This window comes from Coccinella septempunctata, chromosome 9, assembly GCF_907165205.1.
Source record: "Coccinella septempunctata chromosome 9, icCocSept1.1, whole genome shotgun sequence".
Classification (NCBI taxonomy): Eukaryota; Metazoa; Arthropoda; class Insecta; order Coleoptera; family Coccinellidae; genus Coccinella; species Coccinella septempunctata.
This window is the reverse complement of record NC_058197.1, coordinates 17,404,238-17,424,244: the sequence shown is the minus strand read 5'-3', so window position 1 is coordinate 17,424,244 and position 20,007 is coordinate 17,404,238. Positions and strand designations below refer to the sequence as shown.

The 20,007-nt window shown below is 37.7% G+C and overlaps 5 protein-coding genes and 1 long non-coding RNA gene across 10 annotated transcripts in view; 3 read left to right on the top strand and 3 right to left on the bottom strand.

Annotated features, from left to right (window-relative positions):
- The window catches only part of LOC123319966, a 451,417-nt gene that overhangs the window by 272,670 nt on the left and 158,740 nt on the right, over positions 1-20,007 (top strand). The gene's annotated exons all lie outside the window — the stretch shown is intronic.
- On the top strand, positions 204-5,092 carry LOC123319926 (N-lysine methyltransferase KMT5A). 2 transcript variants are annotated; one of them, XM_044907012.1, is made up of 7 exons: positions 204-356; positions 733-872; positions 1,025-1,172; positions 3,618-3,786; positions 3,845-4,028; positions 4,085-4,275; positions 4,361-5,092. In XM_044907012.1, exons 1-7 carry the CDS (start codon positions 347-349, stop codon positions 4,569-4,571), a joined length of 1,053 nt encoding a protein of 350 aa, XP_044762947.1. In that variant the 5' UTR covers positions 204-346; the 3' UTR covers positions 4,572-5,092. The 2 variants fall into 2 exon arrangements, with proteins under 2 accessions (XP_044762947.1, XP_044762948.1); XM_044907013.1 differs by lacking the exon at positions 204-356 and adding an exon at positions 414-667.
- On the bottom strand, positions 1,164-3,546 carry LOC123319918. 2 transcript variants are annotated; one of them, XM_044907000.1, is made up of 7 exons: positions 3,246-3,546; positions 2,956-3,190; positions 2,430-2,708; positions 2,199-2,346; positions 1,994-2,137; positions 1,401-1,499; positions 1,164-1,338 (listed from the first exon to the last, which is right to left on the bottom strand). In XM_044907000.1, the coding sequence occupies exons 1-7, from the start codon at positions 3,411-3,413 to the stop codon at positions 1,266-1,268; spliced, it is 1,146 nt and encodes a 381-aa protein (XP_044762935.1). In that variant the 5' UTR covers positions 3,414-3,546; the 3' UTR covers positions 1,164-1,265. The 2 variants fall into 2 exon arrangements, with proteins under 2 accessions (XP_044762935.1, XP_044762934.1); XM_044906999.1 differs by lacking the exons at positions 1,164-1,338; positions 1,401-1,499 and adding an exon at positions 1,578-1,825 and having other exon boundaries at positions 3,246-3,542.
- Positions 5,086-6,841, bottom strand: LOC123319945. Its single transcript, XM_044907043.1, has 4 exons — positions 6,379-6,841; positions 6,180-6,328; positions 5,798-6,041; positions 5,086-5,744 (listed from the first exon to the last, which is right to left on the bottom strand). Exons 1-4 carry the CDS (start codon positions 6,665-6,667, stop codon positions 5,704-5,706), a joined length of 723 nt encoding a protein of 240 aa, XP_044762978.1. The 5' UTR covers positions 6,668-6,841; the 3' UTR covers positions 5,086-5,703.
- Positions 9,098-18,882, top strand: LOC123319904. Of its 3 annotated transcripts, none has more exons than XM_044906974.1 (6): positions 9,098-9,821; positions 9,915-9,941; positions 15,620-15,813; positions 16,129-16,377; positions 16,443-16,624; positions 17,242-17,538. In XM_044906974.1, the coding sequence occupies exons 1-6, from the start codon at positions 9,472-9,474 to the stop codon at positions 17,392-17,394; spliced, it is 1,155 nt and encodes a 384-aa protein (XP_044762909.1). In that variant the 5' UTR covers positions 9,098-9,471; the 3' UTR covers positions 17,395-17,538. The 3 variants fall into 3 exon arrangements, with proteins under 3 accessions (XP_044762909.1, XP_044762907.1, XP_044762908.1); XM_044906972.1 differs by having other exon boundaries at positions 9,099-9,821; positions 16,443-16,634; positions 17,242-18,882; XM_044906973.1 differs by lacking the exon at positions 9,915-9,941 and having other exon boundaries at positions 9,099-9,821; positions 16,443-16,634; positions 17,242-18,882.
- LOC123319977 lies at positions 13,894-17,796 on the bottom strand. The gene is made up of 2 exons (XR_006538676.1): positions 17,666-17,796; positions 13,894-14,681 (listed from the first exon to the last, which is right to left on the bottom strand). It is a non-coding gene; the product is annotated as an uncharacterized LOC123319977 (long non-coding RNA).

Below are 20,007 nucleotides of genomic sequence, written 5' to 3'. Positions count from 1 at the left end.
TTTCATACTTCCCTCATACCTGTTTTTATAATTAATATTGAGTAGATTGCCAATAAAAGGCGTATTTGAGAGTTTCTTTCATTAGATTTTTTTTGGAATAATTTCAAATTACCCGCCCAATTACGCCAAGCACAGAATTTTTTTTTTTCAAATTCACAGTAGTTCAAATGCCCCATGAAAACGTCAATTAGATAATCAATCAAAATCATATGATAGAATTATGGCAAACGTCAAGTTTTATTTGATTGTTTTTTATTGATTTTCGTGGAATATTCGTAATTCTGTTTGGAGCCCGTTTGGGGGACCTGCATAATTTTGATAAAATTTCACAAATAACTCAGCAAAAATGGTGCAAGGTATGTTTGATGATGAGGCCACTAAACCAAAAAAGTGAGGTTAGCTTGTTGTCATCTCTACCGTTATGTTAGGCCGTTCGGTCCTAAATTTTCAGTTTGTTGCGTTGCGGTGCTCAAGTTCGAATGCATTTGTGGAAAAATTAACATTTTTTAGCATATAAGTACTTGATAAATTGTCTGTACTGCTTTCGCTGGAATTATTTTAATGTGGCAGCTTCGAATTCAATAGTTTTGATGCCTTTTCTTAAGGAAGCATCATTCTTCGATAAGTAGACCGGCAACGTTGCAAACGACGCCAAGTTAACTTCACGGTACGTTTGGTTTGTTGATGCTCTCTTGAAAATCCGTAATTTCCCCAACAAATCGAATATTACAGGACGCCCTGTTCGATCTTGCACCAGGAGCAAAATGTTGTATGCAGAAACCAAACAAATGGAGAGGACGATGAACGACGAGGCACTTAACACAAATTATTCTCCCAGTGCGAAGTCTCGCAGGATTACAGACTTTTTCCAGGTAAATTTGGTTGCTTCCGATGCTCATTCATTCTTTAACACTTCTGTGAAGTGTTTATCGTAAAATGATTAACAAGCCGTAACTCAAAGACTCCTGCATTGTGTTTGGAAGGTTTTCAAAGACGCCCTGTTGAAATAAATAATTTTTTGCAGCCTGTTGAAGCTCCTGGAGTTGTTATATCCAAAAAGGTTCTCACAAGATGCACTCGAAACAAATTGAACTTCCTCCCGGACGAGGAGGAAATAATACCAGCCTCCGAAATGCCAGATATCGTTATAGAACAAGAACCTATTGAACAGGGTTAGTATTTGTATTTAGTCTTTACAGTTATTCTGTTGAAAAAACCCAGAATTGATCATACCTGGTTTTTACTCTACTTGTAAGTTTTCCTTTTCAATTATCGCCTTCAGGATACGAATCTTTTCTGAAATTCAGGTAGGATCTCCTTTTGTTAGTTTTCAATATACTGAAACAGGTTTTCGTATGAGATATTGGAAGTTTGATCATATCGATTGTTTAATCCTTTACCTTTGTCGTCTTCCTGCCTCTTTGATGCTATTATTTACCATTGTCCTTTTAAGGAAACTGCTTGCTGGCGTTAACATACCAGATCCAATGGAATCGGACCTACAATCGAAATATCCATGGGGGATTAACTCTGAATTTAACGAGCACCAACTTCTTTGAAAACAGGATTTAAGAATATGCTCGAAAATCACATTTTATTCAATGATACAAATCAGAATTTAAATAATAGACACACTGTTGAACACTACTCTTCTTGGGTAGTAAACAAGGATTGATCTCTTTTATTGAAGACCGATTTTTTGTAACGTGCCAAAGTCGGGGGCTTTTCGTTCAGTTCGTGTTGTGTCTTGTAGGCTTGTCTGAAAACATCTACACTGCTAGGAAACTTTTTGCCGTTTTTGGATGAGCTCCTGCCTTGTTGGTTCCTAGAAAGAACAAGAGGGAATAATGCAAAAATGTGAGTGTGCAGATGCCTTCAGATAGCATAACGGTCCTGTTCTCAGATATAAGCTGCTGAATTTCAATGTTCGTCAGCTTATATCCGTTCTACAGCTTTCACGATTGATGCATATGGCATTTATATCATAATTTACCCGCTCTCGACTTCTTCTATGACATCGTCATAGTCTTCTATCATGGATTTTTCAGCATCTGTAACTTGCATGTCTACGGAACTTGGGACCGGGGATTCTAAGGGTGTGATTTCTTTGGGTTTCATTTCCTTGTACATAGGGGACCTGCAATTATTATAGGTAGTTATCGAAGTCTAGGGAGAGCCAGAAACAAGGAATAACTCACTCATCTCCCGATATATCCCTGCTTGGTTGAATATCAGAATAATCACCGTCTATGAAGTTCCCAGTGGCTACGGTGGATTGAGAAAGTTCGCCATCTTTCTGTGATTCGTTGGCCGCATGCGAAATGATTTGTCGATAAACGGAACTCCCTTAAACATAAGGAACAGAGTAAAATCCACCTCTAAACCAATTTTTCATTATTTAACCTTAGCCCTTTTTTGGTAGAACTAACCTTCAGACGGTCTCTTGTTGTCAGAAGCCGAGAGGTTTTTGAGTCCCTGACTCGAGGCACTGTTGCTCGCTATCTTCTCCTTTATCTGTTCCAAGTGCTCCTTGTTGATCATCGGCGATAGCATCATGGGGTATTCCATGGCCCTGCTGTAGATGGGGTTGTTGGATAGGTTGCGAGCCTGCTCCTCCGTGTGGGAATGCCCCTTGTACTCAATCTTGGTGTTTCTCTTCTCCCCTTCGTTCGGTTGTTTCGTTGGGATCTCGCTCAAGGCACCTGAGACTGAAATTTAAGCTTTAAACCAGAAGTATCCTTTATAACACTTGGTCAAACTATTTATAGCTTCAGGTCTGGAATTTCAATATTTACGTGGCGTTTATGAAAATTTCAGACCTGAAGATGGAGGAAAATCACCTCCGAAACGTTGTCGAAGATGCGCAGATGAGATCTTGTCCTAGCTTGTATGTAAGTGTATATTATGGGAGATTCCGATAGTACAACACATTAATGATCGATAAATGGTACCAACCTTGAGTCCTCAATTGATTTTGTGGGTCCAGGTCGCATCGGGGACAATTCTTGCACTCACTCTCTGTCCCGATACGTTTGTCGATGCTGTTTTCCAAATTTGAGGACTCCGTTCTTACTTGAGACAAGAGACCTTGGGTAGAATCGGCTAGGCCCTTGTATTTAGCCTCTATTTCCATTATGGTCGTGTCGTACAAGTGTAGGGCCCGAGCCCTTTGGCCTAAGCTCTTGTTTATCTGTAAGAGTTCAAGAAGAAGTCTTTTAACCTCTTTTTTATAGTTTTTGCCTCACCAAGCTGAGCTTGTAAGTTATTCTGGCCATTTCCGCCTCAAGATTGGCCTTTTCGGTCTTCTGTTTCTCCACCAGAAATCCCAGTTCGTTCCTTTGTTCCCGGAGCTGATTGATGTATTTCAGGATTTCCTCATTGTTTTCCCGAAGTCTTCTGCCAGTGTTAGACATGTTTCAGCCTATCATACCTGTGGTATTCGTTCTTATATGGAAAATTTTGTTACTTTTGATTTTTATTCCACCCTGAAACTTTCAATAGATTGACATTTTCACGTTAACTCTGTTTTCAACGACAGAATGACACTATTCTTCAGCCAACTTATGTAAAAAAAAATCTGACACAATTGGAACTTCAGTGAATTTCTCTCTTTTCAGAAATACACTCACTTCTCGTAGCCGATGATCAGGAATGTTCTCTGAGGAGTCCCCCATCGACACCGCACAGGATTACGTTGTGCACCGAAGCCTTAGATCAAAAACTTGACGTCAAAACGGAATCGAAAAGTTTTCAAAAACCCATTACAGGACCAAAAGCCCGAAGAAAGTGAGTTATCTCAGCATTTTATGTCTTGTATATGTCAATTTTAAACTTTTTTTTTCAGATTGAACACAAATCGTTTCACGGTGTTAGAAGAACCCCCAAAAGCAGGTACTAATCGTAAATTAACAGTTAATAATTACTTACCGGTGAGAAAGTCCATCAGGAAAACGAAAACGACAGTTCTCGAAGAGAAACAGAGGATTTTGGAGAAGACTTTGAGGAACAACATAGAGGAGGGTTTGAAAGTAAGTGTTGAATGTTGCGTTGGTGAACGTTCGACTTATCCCAGTCTTACTTTCAGATTAGTTATTTCGAGGGTAAGGGAAGGGGTGTAGTGGCCGATAAAGAATTCAAAAGGGGAGATTTCGTTGTGGAATACAGCGGTGATCTGATAGAAATCTCGGAGGCTAAAAAGAGGGAAGAGCTGTACGCTGCAGATCAAAATGCTGGTTGCTACATGTATTATTTCGAACACAATAATCACAAATATTGGTAAGCTTTGAATATTTTGAGAATTACTTTTATCATAATCAATATTTTTGTCTTTGTTCATTAATTATTGTTTTTTTTTTTTCAGCATCGATGCCACACCTGAATCGACAAGGTTAGGAAGATTGGTGAATCACTCAAGGAATGGTAATTTAATGACAAAAACAGTTTCCGTTGATGGAAAGCCAAGATTGGTCCTGATCGCTAAGGAGGATATTGCGATTGGTCAAGAATTGCTGTACGATTATGGTGATAGATCAAGGGAATCGCTCAAGAATCATCCTTGGTTAGCGTACTAGTAACGTTTGAAAATTTATTTATTCCAATATATCATAAAATTTCGATTTCGTGTGGGTTTTATAAATTCACGTATTTTAAAATGTACAAATTTGTTGAATAGTATTTTTATAGTGTTATTGATTAAAAATTGCGTAATTTCGAGAATTTGACAAGTTCACATTTTTAATTCATGATCTGAGCATCTCAGTAATTTAATTGTTCAGGATTTGCGTGCATTTCTCATTCTCAAGCATTTTCTTATTTTAATTGGTCTTTTATTGATTCTTTTATCACATTTCTTATTAATTTATAGCCAAATCCCAAATTTCGAGTAAAAATCGTCGAATAGTTATTGAAATCCGCCTAGGATATTAGTAAGTTCTTACATGATCCCTTTTATAATAACTTTTACTACTATGTAGTGTCGAACGAAATTTGGATATCCGACTGATTTGTTAAGTTTTAGATTATGTCGAATTTTATTAAAAAAACAATGTTTTGAAATGTAGGCAACAGATTATGTGAATAAAAAAATTGAAATAAGCATTTCTTTTATTGAACTTAAGAAAACAGAGGTAATTTCAAGCCATATCCTCATCGAGTTGGAAGGTTTTCTCCTCTTCTAACTCCTTGAGAGCCTCGTTCAGGATTTTCTTGTTTAGAGCCAAGTAGGTCTCAATTTTCACGCTTTGAGCATTCAATTTCGCAAATTCGTATTTCATCATTTGCAGGGAAGTGTACATCACCTCCAGATCTTTCGCTGTCTTCTCGGTGTTCGCCAGAATCTCTTGATAATGGTTTTCTTGGCACAGTGAAGCGTTGTTCTTCAAATAATGAGTTAGTTCTAGAGAACCTTGGTCAGAATCATTCATTTTCAATATTTATTCAAAGTTTTACAATGAGAAAATAATTAAACAGTAACAATTCTCTGATTCAGTCATCGAACACTGAAAATTTATTAATCTTTATGGTTCATTTTGATACATAGAATAAAGAGGCGAAAGGAATTCTATGCGTTTTTTATAGAATGATTTATTTTATGCATAGAAGAAAATGGAGCTTGGAAAATGAAAAAATGGCAAATATATAAAATATTTCTTCATTCAAGCTCTAATACACCCAGAATAAATTACGTTTTCGACCAGATTTCACTCACTGCCCAATTTCTGTTTGATTCAAATCTTTTATGTACCCTGAAATTGTTTCTATCAATAGCTTATGATTGCGAGAGGTATACTAAGCATACCGTCGATAAAATCAGCCTTCTCTGGATGTTTTTCCTTCGCTTCTTCCGAAATCTTCTTCATATCCCCATTTTTTCCAGTCAAGAACAATATTTTGGCCTTCAGTAAATACCCCTTCAAGGAGTTTTCATTGAGGTATATTGCTCTATCAATATCCACGAGAGCTTTATCATATAGCTTCAATTTTATATGAGTCAAGCCTCTGTTTAGAAACAAATTGTGATTATCTTTTACCAGATCTAATGCCTGAAATTGAGTGGAAAATTAGGAAACATTTTATATAAAAAATGGGGAATAATGATGAAGAGAAGTCTCGACTTTGCGGAGGCTCTTCTATTCATGCTGGGTATAAAGCATGAATTAAATTAGGTACAATTAATCCACCTTGTTGTAACAGGAGAGAGCCTTTATGAAATCCTCCCTGTTGAAGGCTAAAGTAGCCTGTTTTTTCAGCGTTTCCATCTTTTCCTGCCTTATCTTCCTTTCCTTATACCTCCTATCAGCATCTCTCTCCACTTCTCTCATAAAAGCCTCTAAAAACGAACTCCACATCTTAAAAGTCCAAAAACTGGAGAAGATTTACCTTGAGACATGGTCGACTGATCTCCTGAAGGCGCCTCTTGAAAAGCCTTCTTATTGATGACGGTCCTATCACTCTTTACCCTCAATTTCATGTTTTCCACGTCTATAATCTCCTCTTTTGACTGCTCGCTCTCCCCAAGATATCTTTTAGCCTCCGCATCACCGATGGCTTGTTCCTCCCTGTCTTTCGAGGCTAACTTGTGGACAATTCTTTCGACCTCGGACACTTTGTGCATGAAATTGTTGAATTCCTCCTCCTGGCTATCCAGATTCTTCCAAGGCTTCGACATTGTATATGAAAATGTGAGAGATTCAGTCGAATTAGGACTTTATTGACTTAACTTGTCGAGTTCCAAGCAGCCTAGCAACGATTTATTCAGGCAAAAGCTCATAAAAAGGGGTATATGACCTTTTTATCATGTGTCCTTTTTGTGATGTGTCAGACTACCCATTCAAAAACTTTGAAAAAGTTTGAGGTTTGAGGGGTGAAAACATCATCAAAACAGTGAAAACATTCACCCAGTTGTTAAATACACTGCTCAAAAATGGAAGTGGATGATTCGCGTATGAAAGGGAAATATGTCAACTTTATTTTTGAGCAGTATATCGGCAGATTTAGGAACAAGAGATCCATCATCTTCGGATACTACGAATTCGTTCGAATTTAAATATTTACGACGTAGTCTAGACTTGGAAATTTACAATTTTACGTATACTACGATCGGGGGACATTTGTAAAACAAATTGCGCGTTCCTTGTTTTATTTATTACAATTGTAAAGCAGTCTTGTACCTACGAAGTGTGAATTCTGCCCTTCCAGATTTCGAATAGGCCCCTCCTCGCATTTGTTCCACCATTATTCACATGGGTGGAAACTGAAGCATGTGCCTCGTCTAGACATGTAAAATAGGCGATACAGAAATTTTAGGAGCACAGGGTCATGAATAGTTGATAGCAAATTGGTTAGATTAGATCACACCGGAACCAGGAAGAACCAGATCGTCTTAGGAGACGAATAAAGGAAAATTAAATGTTTTATAGCTTTAAAAATAGGTATAACTGATAACTGAGGACTGAAGAGAAACAAAACCGAACCGAGAGTGCTGAACAAATGGGAGGTTCGCGATAAACCAACAAATTGCCAACAGGTTATGGGCCCAGATTCGAATGAGGGAGGAGGGCGGAAGAATCTACCAACAAAATTTACACACAGACATAGAAATAAATTCATATATCACGTGTTGCACAAATTTTCATAATAATATATACTGATTTTTAGAAAATGTATCGTTCATGCCCCTAGGAAGGTGTTTAATTTGTTTATTTCTGCCCACCTCCGATAATATCGAATTTTCTCGAATTAGTTGATTCAAATGTGTCTATTCGAACACAATTTTTCTATTCTTGAATCGAAAAAGATTTTTCATTGTTGGATCCCCATGATAGGGCGGGGAGATATGTAAAATGATCGATTCTCCCAGAGGTGAAAAGAGAAAAACTTATATTCCGAATATATGAAGTTAAACTGAAGTTAAATTTAGAGGGAATTTTTTTTCGTTACTCATGAGATCCCAGAACTGTCTTACATATGGTCCTGGGTTCCTGGATTACATATAAAATTCAAAAATGGTAATTTTATACGGAAGGTATGTACCTATATAAATGTCAACAAGGTGTTTTGGTTTCAGTTAAACGATCCGAGAGTTAGGTGGTGTTTCTTGTGCCATTCTGTTGGATAAGGAATTTTTTAAAGGTAAAGAACGAAAACTGTCCAGTGTTGTTCATTTCGTACTAAAACAAACATCCTGACCTACGTTCACGACTTGATACACGGTTAAATCAATCAATTTAGGGTTCTTTTGGATCGCGAATATACAGGGGTTCCTTTATGAAACGTCCACAAGGGAAGAGTTTCCAGAAAAAGTGAAATAATCAACGTAGTTGATTTGTTTCTGAAGCTTAAAGCAGCTCTCTGAAATAAATGCGCTTTTGATGAAATAGAAAACCCCTTGACCTCTCTCTGCGAGTATATTCGTCCAAATTGTAAATAATCGTAATATGTTATGGATGGCATCAATTTTCAAATTGTTTTGACGAATTGAACAGGAAATCGAAAGATCTTATGTCTGACACTTGATTCGTACTTATTTCAGGAGGTATTTCGCGTTTTAAAAAACGACATAGCATGGGAAAGTTTCATGCAGGCATGCGAATTGAATTTTTATAAGAAAAATTCAAAAAAATAGGTAGTTTTGGTCATTCGACGATTTTTTCTTGAGGAATCTGTGGTAATTATTATTACAACAAGAATTTCAATAATCTCCGAACCTTTTTTTGGGCTAACGAATATTCTGAAAATTGCTCTTCGTCTGCGTAGATATAAGGGAAGAAAATTAATAAAATTTACAAGAAACAGAAAAAATGATCATGTGTCATTATGACAGGAACTTCCACTGGATTTCTGTGAACGAATAAAAGAGCTTTATATGCGTGACGCAACTGGCATAACAGAACGCGGGAAATTTTGAATTAATTCCAACTTTGAGAGTAAAAAAATGAAGCTGTACTTCCCATGAATTCAAGTATAAGAAATAACCATGGAAACTGTTCTTTTGAATATAAAACTTATACAATATATTCTGAAAGTCTGAATTTCAACGAATTTTCATCAAATCTACGATTGTTTCGAAGGAAAACCCTCAAGATGACTATAAAGAATGAAATTCCAAATATTTTCCAGGAGTGTTAGACGCAGGATAAAAGTGTTGGATCGGAAATCTTTGGAAGACTCGACTCCTAGCCATTTCGAGTACTCCACCATCAAATTCATACCTTACTATATATATTGTACATGACGTTCTAAGCCAAGCTCATTCTATCCATGACAAAACTACTCCATCCACAGAAATTGAAGAACGCGCTCTATTCAATTTGTCTAACACCGCAATGAGCATAATAACAGTGTAATTTCCTCCCAACTATACCAAAAAAATTTCCACGTCCTACTTCACTACTTTTTTCACGTTTCAGAAATTTTCCGGCGTTTTCAACACTCGGAGTTTCGATTTTCGAGTTTTCCAAAAAGAAAATCGATATGTTTCTGTCGGTTAAGTCGTTAGTGTTGATCATGACTGTGACCAGTGCTCTAGTTGATTTTTCTCGGAGTGCACCAGTGAAAAATCGGTTTTTGACGACGAAGGAGTTGGAAGAGGTCATCGTCAGGTATCTGGACGAATACTACGAGAAGCACATAGGGCAGGCACAGCCGACTGATCGAAGTTTCAGGGGAAGAAATGATTCCTCCAGGAAGAAGGTTGATATTTACGATGTCATGCAGGGCGATCAGCCTGTTGAAGATGGAAATAACGTGGAAAACCGACAGCAACCCTCCAATTCGACTGGGAATTTAACAGATATCAACGCACTCCAGGCCTCCAGAAATCGGTAAGAGTTGCGAAAGTAAAAAAAATTGATTTCCGATAGTTTTTCCGAAAAATATGGGAAATTCTTGTCTAACGTTATTTTCTGTTTTTCAAGATTTCCGATTGTTGATGTGGAGAGCAGGTAAATGTTTTTGTTGAGTGATCTCTGCTTTTTAACCACTGATCTCGCGTTTTTTTTTTTTTAATTTCTTCCTAACCTGAGAGAATTGCTTCGGATATTTCTACAACTGGCTTGAGATGCGAATTTAATTCAAAATTGCTCGATTTTACACGATTTTTTGTTCCCTTAACCACATCTTTTTTTATTCACTCAAATTCACAGCTCTTATATCTAAAAATTTTAAGCCTCAACATTATCCAAAAGTCTTTAAATGATTTCCTTTAATTTTTCCTGTAGAAACGTACGAATGAAACCGGATAAACAGAAAAATCGATTTGCCGAAAGTCCACGCTCGGTTCATTGCCAAATTCGTAAAACCGAAATTCTGCTGAAGTAGTTATAAAAATAACCGATATTTTTTAAACGTTGAATCACGACGATTTAATGGGTTATTTGTACTTTACGAAAATATCTAGTCACGTCTAGTGACGCTCCTGTGCGAAATATGACCTGATGGGAATTTTATTCGAAGTTAGATTAGACAAGATGATTCTTTTCTTGAGGATTCTAGGCAAGAAGTTCCAAGGAATTTTCACAAGCGATCTATTGCTTAATTGCAGTTCTACATTGAAATAATCGATTGAATCGTACAAACTATTTTTCCATACATTCTTTTTAGGTGATTTTTTACGAAACTGCAGTGGTTGTGAGCAGAAACCTAATCTAACATTAACACTATATATCTTAACTATTTACTATCCCTTATTCGATTGTATTCGATGCCAAAAATATTACTCACTTTAGTTTAGAGAGTGGACAAGGCTAAGTTAGGATAGGTTAGATTAGCTTAGGTTGGGCTAGGTTAGATTAGTTAGTCTTAAGTCTAGGTTGAAGACGTTGGGGCCAACATAGGTTAGGTCAGATTAGATTAGATTAGGTTAGGAGAATTTCCCTTCAACTGCAACAGGGGTGAGGGTTTCATCTTAGAGGGAAGTCTAGGTTCTAGGTTTAGGCTATCTTAGGTTACGTTAGGTTAGGGGGAAGTTTACGTTGACGCTTAGGAGAATTTATTTTTCAAAATAAAGGTTCAGTTGGCTGTATATCAGAGAGTAGGTTAGTCTAGGTTTAGGTCAACATAGGTTAGGTTAAATTAGACGAGGTAAAATTAGGTTAGGAAAATTTCCCTTCAAAGAAATAAGGTATTAGAGTTGCATCTTAGAGAGTAGGCTAGTCTAGGTTGGGTCATCTAAGATTAGTTTAGGTTTTATTACGTTAGGAGTATCAATATCCTCAATAGGAAGATATAATTTAGCGCTGGAACCTGGAATTGAACCCAGTGGTCTCCAGCGACTAATTCAGATTATATTTGGGAATGATTTATGGTTGCAGAAGGTAGGAGAAAGATGTTATGGCGGACATTGTGCTCAATTTTTTGTTGAGAGGCGTTTAAACTGCACCGATAGGGTGAAAACGTGATTTTAAATGAAGAGATCACCGTTGCTTATCAAATAGGCAAAAGTAATGATCTCACACCCTCTGGTTGTATCGCACTTTACACCTAAGCTGTGTAGCCTATAATGGAGATCTGTTATTTATTATTTGTCAAAACCACCGACGATGTCGTAATACAATGCAACATTACGTTATAAAAAATATCAAAACGTAACAATTAAGCGTCTCGTGAGTAAGGCTTTATCTGGAATTCCACGTTAAGAACTCGCTAATTAGTCTAGCTTCTGTCTGGACTTCGAAATCGCGATTCGATCAATCATTATCAATTTTCGTATCCAGCAAAGCCATTACAGATTACACTATAGTGTAACTCTCATAAAAATCGGGCAACTGATTCTGGAGTTATGGAAAAAGGCAAACATACCAAAAAATTCATAATATTCGTAAGAATATGGATTCTTCAAGGAGAATAAACATTCCAAGGTTCTGAATGTAACATCGCACCGTCCCACCTTTATCTAGCGGGACATATAAGGGCAGACAGACCCTTCGTCTAGACGCAGCCTGACCTACATCCCCGTCAGCGGATCCGAGAACTGACCCAAAAATTCCAATAGACACTTTAGACCTTATAAACCCTCATTAAAATCGTCTGGGCCGCCTTTCTAACCCAAAGTCCTCCTTTTTTCGCCTTTTTTCACAGTCTGGTCTCGAGCGAGACGCTTAAAAAAACACGAGCGCTCTTTTCAACGCAGGTGAGTTCCGTTACTTTGTATCGGAACACACCCTTGAGACCACAGAATGGCACTCTGGGATCTGGATCGACGAGCTCTGGAAATTCAACTGGAAAAGGATCGGCATTTCGTTTTAAGGACGATTTGATGCCATCTGAGGGGGGTCCTAATGCTTACCTGACATTATTTTCGTTCTTGGTTGTGTCTGAAGCTATTTATTCAGTTTTTTCCATGTAGTTGCATACACAATCTGTTTATGACTTTTGTGGATGGAATTCAGAAGATCTAACACAATTTTCATCCAATATCTACAGGATGTTGATGAATAATTGTAGAAAAAGACATCCCTTGTCTTAAAATAGTATGAATCTTTCACATATTTTGTTTCATAAGCAGCCCTCTGCTTATCTCCCTAAAGATGGCACCTGAAAAGAATTTTTTCTTAGAAAACAGAAAACTGACAGAATTGAGATTGGGCAGCTCTAAGATAATCAAAAATAATTTTGGTGGGCCAGGGGTCAAATTTAAATTGTCAGATTTGGACTCATTCTCCAATATTGCCCTTTGAAATTACGTTTTACAAAGGGATCTCAAAGAGGTGTACTTGAACATAGTGATCAGATTTGTAATCACCTCCATCTGAATCTGAAGAGCAGACAAGCAAGAGGCAATCATCATAACAGTCCAAAGAAGTACAAATAATATAAATTGAGGATTATAACGGTGTATTTCAGTCCGATTCCATACAGGTGCGTTAAAATTCGACCATAAACAAAGTTGACAACTTTTTTGACTCGAAAAGCATCCATAAGGATTATTATAAAAAATAAACCCATTTTGATTCGTGTAGATTTTAAAAGACTTTTTCATTTTCCGCCTCTATCGTGTCAACTACGAAGAATTCCAAGAATAACCATCATCACCTTGACCATACACCCCGTCTAGCCGTAACATTGTGAAATCTTCGATCTTTTTCAAGAACTCATTCATGAAGCCGGCCAATAATCACCATATGTGTTTATGTGACAAACTTCCAGACAGACAAATGGCCCCACATTAATCGGTAGTCACCAAATTTCGAATGCATGATTGAATAAATTTGCATAAATGTCTGCCTGGCGAAGAGAACATCTGGCCCATATGCCCTTGACCACGTGTTCCGCCATAAATTGGGGTTGGCCACTCGGATCTTCGAAAACCATCAAGATTCCCAAGTTTAGAGAATATTTTTACAATTTTTGGTTCACATTTCTGAAAAACTGAAGTAATTGCCAAACCCAAATGAGACAGACACGGATCCAAGAAGGTTGAATCTCTACCACGACTTGGATCCACTGTCTTTTGCACCCCATGAGTAATATAAGCCAAAATCTTCGAAAACCTATTCATAAAATCCCAATGGGTACAAGATCCGTTCATCGAAATGGCCAAGGCTACAAATTGTAGCTCTGTACACCCACAGGCTAGCCTCTGTATTCTATCGAGGGGTTTTCTGTTCTGACTTGTTTTGGCATGTTAGTATGTTGCCCCATAAGTGATAAGTGGTCTCACAATCTTGATGTTTACCCATTGCAGTATTTTTGGGTTACATCACCAAATTTCTGCACGCCTTGTAAGGCCTTTGCTGCTTTGCTAACAGTAACCCCATGCCTCTGCCCAGAAGTCTGTTATTCACATTTATTCCCAGATATTCGACGTCAGACTGCCACACTATGATGTCTGTGTTTAGAGGGAGGGAAAAAACAAGACAAAACACGTCTCCTGTCGACTAGCAAACGTCAATGTTATCTGCGGACACCCCGTTCACCAGATTTAAACCCCATCGATCTAGAAGGAGCAGACATTCTCACACTGTCCAAATCGTGGCTCAATCTTGTTCGTTGAACTCGAAGATCCGAAAGATCAAAGAACACACACATTGCGTACGTCTATTTCATCAGTATTCACGGATTTTTTTCTCTCCCAAAACGTCTGTATCGAGGTCACTCGACCTATTGGCCATTGAACCGTCTCTAGACCAAGGGGGCCGCCAGATTATGAATAAACCAAGAATCCCAAGAATGGGTGAAATCGTTTAAATGTAAATTTTTTCCCATTTGAATACTCCACCATGTTTACTACGATAGAATCATGGGGAAAAAGATAATTTACGATTTTTATGATGGTCGATGAATTATTTATCGGTTTGGATTTCATCAGAATTGTTTTGATGAACTTGTGTAGCACCAGAGGTGTTTTTGACTGTCCATTTTTTTTTTTTTGACGGAATGCGAAGTGGTTTTATTTATAGCTCTGCGGCTGTAAGACAGCGATGCCTTCAAAAGATGCCCTTAAGCTTGCCATTTTTTGTGTTTCCGAGTAGCTTAGTGTAGTCCTGTTCATCCACTTCCTGGTTGGCAGATTGGACGATTCAGAAAATAGTTTTTTGGCTCCATTTCTGCGAAAATAACATTCCGACGAGCGTATTCTCAAAACGTTCGTGCCACAATGATACAGCACACAGAAAAGGTCATTATACCCGTTCAAATCACTGCAGACAGTGCAGATGGACTGCCTTAAGCTACGTCTGGATATCCTGGGAAAGAAAAACCATGTAAACTACAATTTATCATTAATATGCAATCAGAAAAAGTTAAAACACGTCTGCTCCGTAGTCTACAACACACCTAAGCGCATACGGAAGTTGTTCTATTCTAAAGGGGGACCCACACTAGCGGTGCAGCCCTGTCAAAGGGTGATGGAAATCTCCAGCCATATGAGCCTTCATATTCACATATGAAAGGTCTATAGGTTGAAAGATCTTATGAGCTGGATGAAGAAGTGAGAAAAACTCCAAAACGTTCCAATTTGAACCATTTCTGATTAAACAGAAAATGAGAAAGCTATAAACAGGTCAATCTTCCACGTCTTCATATTCTCACTATGGTAAGGAATAAATTCCAATGCAACTCAAATATTCATCACCCAAACACAAGTCCAGCTCAATTCAGCATCAACACTGTTGATTTTCTTCATGTATTATTCATTTTTCCAATTTCGAAATTGGGTATCGACTTCACAGGTTTACCTTTAGTTGTACTCAAAAAAAACCTGGATTTCCATTGTTTTTCCGAAACGATTCTAGTCAGAATGAACAATAGAACATATAATGTGGGGTTACCTTTAGTTGTCACGTTCTGTACTAGACCTAGACATTAAATGGGAAAGTATAGGTCGTCTGTATTTTTTTCTGAACGGTTGAGCAAGACCTAGGGAAGGTGACTTGCCATTGGTTAAATAGAAACGGGTCTAGCCAGCCATGAGTGTGCCTAGATAAGGTTGCGTATGACCTGTCTGCAAAAATGCAAAATTCTCAGACAGTGTGACCTCAGATTACAGCAGAAAACCAGTAAAGTCTAGATGAATGTATTTTGAATTGTGAATTTATGCCCCATAGCCGGTCGGAATATACTCGGTGACGTTAAAACTGTTGCACCATTTCTTCAATTCATTTAAGCATGCCGATTTTTCTAGGACCAAGGACAATTGGATCCAGCTATTGAAGATGAACATCCTGCAGCAGGTGGGACGGGTGAACTCATCAGGGGCAAATATGATGTTCAACAAAACGTCACCCTTGAATCTGACGCAATTTTTTCCGATGAACGAGCAATCCAACCCGTTGGAGGAGTTTATATCGAAAAAAATCAGGACCTTCTATCCTTCATGTGAGTAGACTGAGGAGTATCGAGAAGGAATCCCCCAAGGGTCGGTTCGTGGGCCAGTCTTTTTATATCGATGCGTGAATTCAATGTTTTTTGTTCGTTTTTGAGGTTTTGGTGTTCCTCATGAGTCATTTCGTGGGTAGAAAGTATATTAAGCCTAAGGTTTCCTTAAATCTTGTTGCACTGATCCCAGTAACAGTAGTAGATTGACACTACATCATTCTGTATAGCTTTTTCGTATATTTGAGCTATGAGTCATATACAAAACTCCTATACGGATGTCTGTAGTGACAAAAAATTGACAAAGCCCTTTTGCAGGCTCTGCCCCAGAGGGTGTTACCCAAGAGTTCAAGGCGGAGGAAAAAATGATGAACCTCTACTTCAACTACACGCAAGACGACCAAACCAATCAGATAGCCGAGGCTACTCTGAGATTACACGCGCTGATCCTGAAAAATTCCACCCATCTTGAAAACGTCAATTGCACCCATCGAAGGGAGGAGGAGGAGAAGGTTTACAGGATTTCTGCGTATTACTACGTCAAGAATCAGAAGAACAAGAGGAAAAGTGAGTAAAATTAGTTCAAATATAAAGATTGAAGAGAAATTGAATGATACAAATCTATCTTATAGCGAAGAAACGTCTATGTGACAGCAGAGTCATCGCAGAAACCAGCAGATACGTGGAGCTCAACATGGCGAACGCTGTCAGGGCTTGGAATAAGGAACAGAACCTAGGTCTGGCAGTGGAAGTGGAAGACCAAGACGGGAAATCGATGAAGACTGAGAAATACTTCATGGGACCTAGTTGCTCGGTGGGCATCTGTGAGTGTTTTGCCATTAACAATATTAATATTGATCGTTTTATTGCATGATTTAATCTTCTGAATTGTTAACGGGTTTAAATTGTGTATGTTTTCTGTTTTGGAGTCTGTTTGCTCGTTATGCTTCGAATTTGTAATAAAAAAGCAGAAATAACGTTATATAAACGTTTTTTCAACGTTACAATGTTTGCAGTTGGCAACGTTGCTAAATACCTCGGTTGAAAACACGTTTTATAATCTAGTTTCCCCAGAGTGAAAGCACTAGGTATTCTAAATCACACAAAAAACCGAAACTACGTTATTTAAACGTTTATATAACGTTTGTGTATTTTCGGTCGGAAATATCTGATTATTCACTTTGAAAAGACTTATTTCTGAGGTTTTCAAGGAACTCCTGGGACTCAAGGATCAAAATAACGTTTTTTCTACGTAAATCTTAACGAAACCAAGATTTTAACTCAATCTTCGAGCAAATCTTTCTTGATTTCCTCGAGCTAGACCCTCCTATGACTTGATTCTTAAGAGTCTGAATGCGGATAATGTCTCAGACATGTTTGTCCTCCTTTGAAACAGTTTCAACCACAAAATAACCATGCCCTACCTTGCAGCCACACCAAAACCGATCCCAAACATCCTCCTCGACAACGCCGAGGCTTCGGAGCAGTTTCTCAGAATACTGGGAAGAAATACAACATCGCCCCCTGCTGGTACTCTATTACTGCTACCCACCCTTGAGGTCTGCACCCTGGGATCTCCTGTAGGCGGTCCGAAGGGTTCCAAACTGCGCACCAAGGAGTGCAACTTGCGCCAGCTGCAAGACCAGGCGCAGAAAGTTCTGGAAAAAGACAAGCTAGAACGTTTGGCCACTCTGACGTCGGAACTGAGGCCGACCGCCAGCGCCACCCATCGGCATCTTCGACACCAGAGGAACTACCTGGAGGAGAAGCTTGCCGAGAGTGACACCAAGATATTGATGACTAAGGAGCAAGTGTTTGAACTCTTGCAAAGTTTAAATCTGACGAATATACGTACTTGAGCATGTTTTAGTTGAATAGGAAAATTGTTGAGGAGGGATGAACAGAATTCTCACTAGGTTCTTCCAATCTAGCCAAGGTTAACTCTTGATCTGTCCCATCTAGCTATCCACTTCATAATAAATCCATTTATAAGTCTGAATTACCTGATGATTGAATAATTAATCCGAAACAGGTGTGCAGTTGCTTCTAAATAGGCTCTGGGTGGACAGTGATTCTTGTCTTGGATTATTTGTTGTTGTCCATCTCTGTTCATTTCTCCTGTATCCAATAGGGAATGTAAGACTGTTTTAGGTATTTAGAAATTCGAAGGAATCAGCGTTACTTAATATCTGCCTATTTATTTTATAGTACCACTTATTCTACCCTCACAGAAAATAACCTAGCTGCATAATAAGATCATAAAAAATAAGTATTTGAACAAAACATATCAACAACAGAGAGGGGAAAATACAAGACCTCATGATCTTGCCTAAAAGAAGCTCATACTTTTATTTCGTTATTTGAGGAATATACAGGATGGTTTTAAAAACAGAAGAAGGCTGGACCTCCACATCTTTCGAATAATTCAATTTCAAGGGTTTAACAGAAAATGAAACGAATTTTTACTTCAATTACTCTCTCTGTTTTCATAGTTTTCGTCTTTTCTATTTTTAGAATCATCCCCATTCTGCAATTTTTCCACAATTTTAATACTCATTGCAATAGAAATCGTATTCTGTCTGAAGAATTTCAATATTTCGAACATATTCTTGTGAAATAGTATTACCATAGTGTATAGATGTTATAGACAGGGTGTTAAATAACTGAAATTCAGGTAATATGGTGACTATAAATACCTGTCATATGGAGAGATATAGATTTAATTTCAAACCATATTTTAGTCCTCGAAATTCATTCATTCACCCTCTATGTACAATGATATTACAGAAGCCCCAGTTATGTACTTAATTTAGGTATAACCTACCACAATAATATACGCGAATATGAAAAATTAGTTCATCGTGTAAAAATTGTACTCTGTAAATAATTTCTTGCATTTCTTGATAGGCCCATTAGAGTTAAGTGAACTTTTGTATAAATTAAGTCTTTATTGTAGATATTTCGAATTTTCTTTACGTACAGACCCATGTTTTGTCTTTTTTTTATTATAGATAAGTTTTTTTTGAAAATGTACTATATCTTATATTGTATTAAAGTTGTTTGATAACTGAATTCTTCTTCCACATAAACCACATCCATAGCGAATCCACCAAAATAAAAAATGAAAACAAACTTTCCAATTTTAAAATTCTCTCAACCGTCCAAGCTTTTACCCAATAACTATTGGAGGGGTTCCTGTGATTCTAAGGGCGGAAAATTGGGTAGTGCAACACAACAGACTTATTTACCGACGATAACGATCGAAAAAATTCGGAATCTACCAGATTATCTAAATCCCATCAAAGTCGATGTGATTCCTAAACAAACGTTGTTTTCAAATTTCGTAACAACTATTGTTGGCGAATCTGAGATGGTTATCGTGCGATTAAACAAATTATTTTATCCGTCAGGATCTGTAGATATGGAGCACATGTGAATTAAGAGGGTGATGCGATCAAGAAAAATGAAACCAGTTTGAAATTTTGTCATCGACGTTATATACATACCAAACATTGACGGCTATCTTTGAACGCGTGTTCATTGGCCTACAGTGGGACAGTTTAATCGACTTGCTTATCGTGGTATCATCGAGAAAGTAGCTTGGAAGTAGGTACGTGAAAAACTAAAATTTTTGCTCCAGTGAAAAACGAGGATGGTTTTAAAATCGTGAAATTCGTCGAAAGACCGCATTGTTTATCCTTGAGGTGAGTTATACACGAGTAGGTACCTATGTCATTGTAATTAACTGATGGTAAATTATCCCAGTGTTTTCCTCTCATTTGTCGTACCTCACGAGATTATATAGGGTCATTCGATAATTCGAAATCTTGCCAAGCAAGTTTCGGAGTGAAATTCATACTCCCTTCATAAAGTGACTCTACAGAGTGTCCCTTACATTGACATCGAGCCGGTGAAAAGTCTTCAATTGTAATAAATGTCCCTAAGTTCGATATTTTTAATTAACTTACCTGCAAAGTATTTCAAAACTCTGGAGGCCATTTCATGAATTTTACAGTGTATTTTGAATCATTTCACAATCTTCTACGATGCCAGATCTCTAATTACTGTGACTTTTCCACCGTATTGAATTCTGCAATGAAATGGGAAATTCTAAATGTACTGGGAGTCAATGAATAGTTTAGGGGTGAGTCCTTGGCAAAAGTTAGAGTGGATCTTTCATATTGATTTTTTTTTGAG

Bases quoted from the DNA above. Each gene is read 5' to 3' on its own strand.
- LOC123319926 (XM_044907012.1), top strand. The intron at 873-1,024 runs GTAAATTTGGTT...AATTTTTTGCAG, and splicing joins GGATTACAGACTTTTTCCAG to CCTGTTGAAGCTCCTGGAGT. The intron at 4,029-4,084 runs GTAAGTGTTGAA...TCTTACTTTCAG, and splicing joins ACATAGAGGAGGGTTTGAAA to ATTAGTTATTTCGAGGGTAA.
- LOC123319918 (XM_044906999.1), bottom strand. From the start codon at position 3,413: ATGTCTAACACTGGCAGAAGACTTCGGGAAAACAATGAGGAAATCCTG. The intron at 3,191-3,245 runs GTGAGGCAAAAA...GAACTCTTACAG, and splicing joins TAACTTACAAGCTCAGCTTG to ATAAACAAGAGCTTAGGCCA. The intron at 2,347-2,429 runs GTTAGTTCTACC...CTTATGTTTAAG, and splicing joins CAACAAGAGACCGTCTGAAG to GGAGTTCCGTTTATCGACAA.
- LOC123319945 (XM_044907043.1), bottom strand. From the start codon at position 6,667: ATGTCGAAGCCTTGGAAGAATCTGGATAGCCAGGAGGAGGAATTCAAC. The intron at 6,329-6,378 runs GTAAATCTTCTC...GTTCGTTTTTAG, and splicing joins TCAGTCGACCATGTCTCAAG to AGGCTTTTATGAGAGAAGTG. The intron at 5,745-5,797 runs GTATGCTTAGTA...AAACAATTTCAG, and splicing joins GAAGGCTGATTTTATCGACG to GGTACATAAAAGATTTGAAT.
- LOC123319904 (XM_044906972.1), top strand. From the start codon at position 9,472: ATGTTTCTGTCGGTTAAGTCGTTAGTGTTGATCATGACTGTGACCAGT. The intron at 9,942-15,619 runs GTAAATGTTTTT...CGATTTTTCTAG, and splicing joins ATTGTTGATGTGGAGAGCAG to GACCAAGGACAATTGGATCC. The intron at 16,635-17,241 runs GTGAGTGTTTTG...CCTACCTTGCAG, and splicing joins TAGTTGCTCGGTGGGCATCT to CCACACCAAAACCGATCCCA.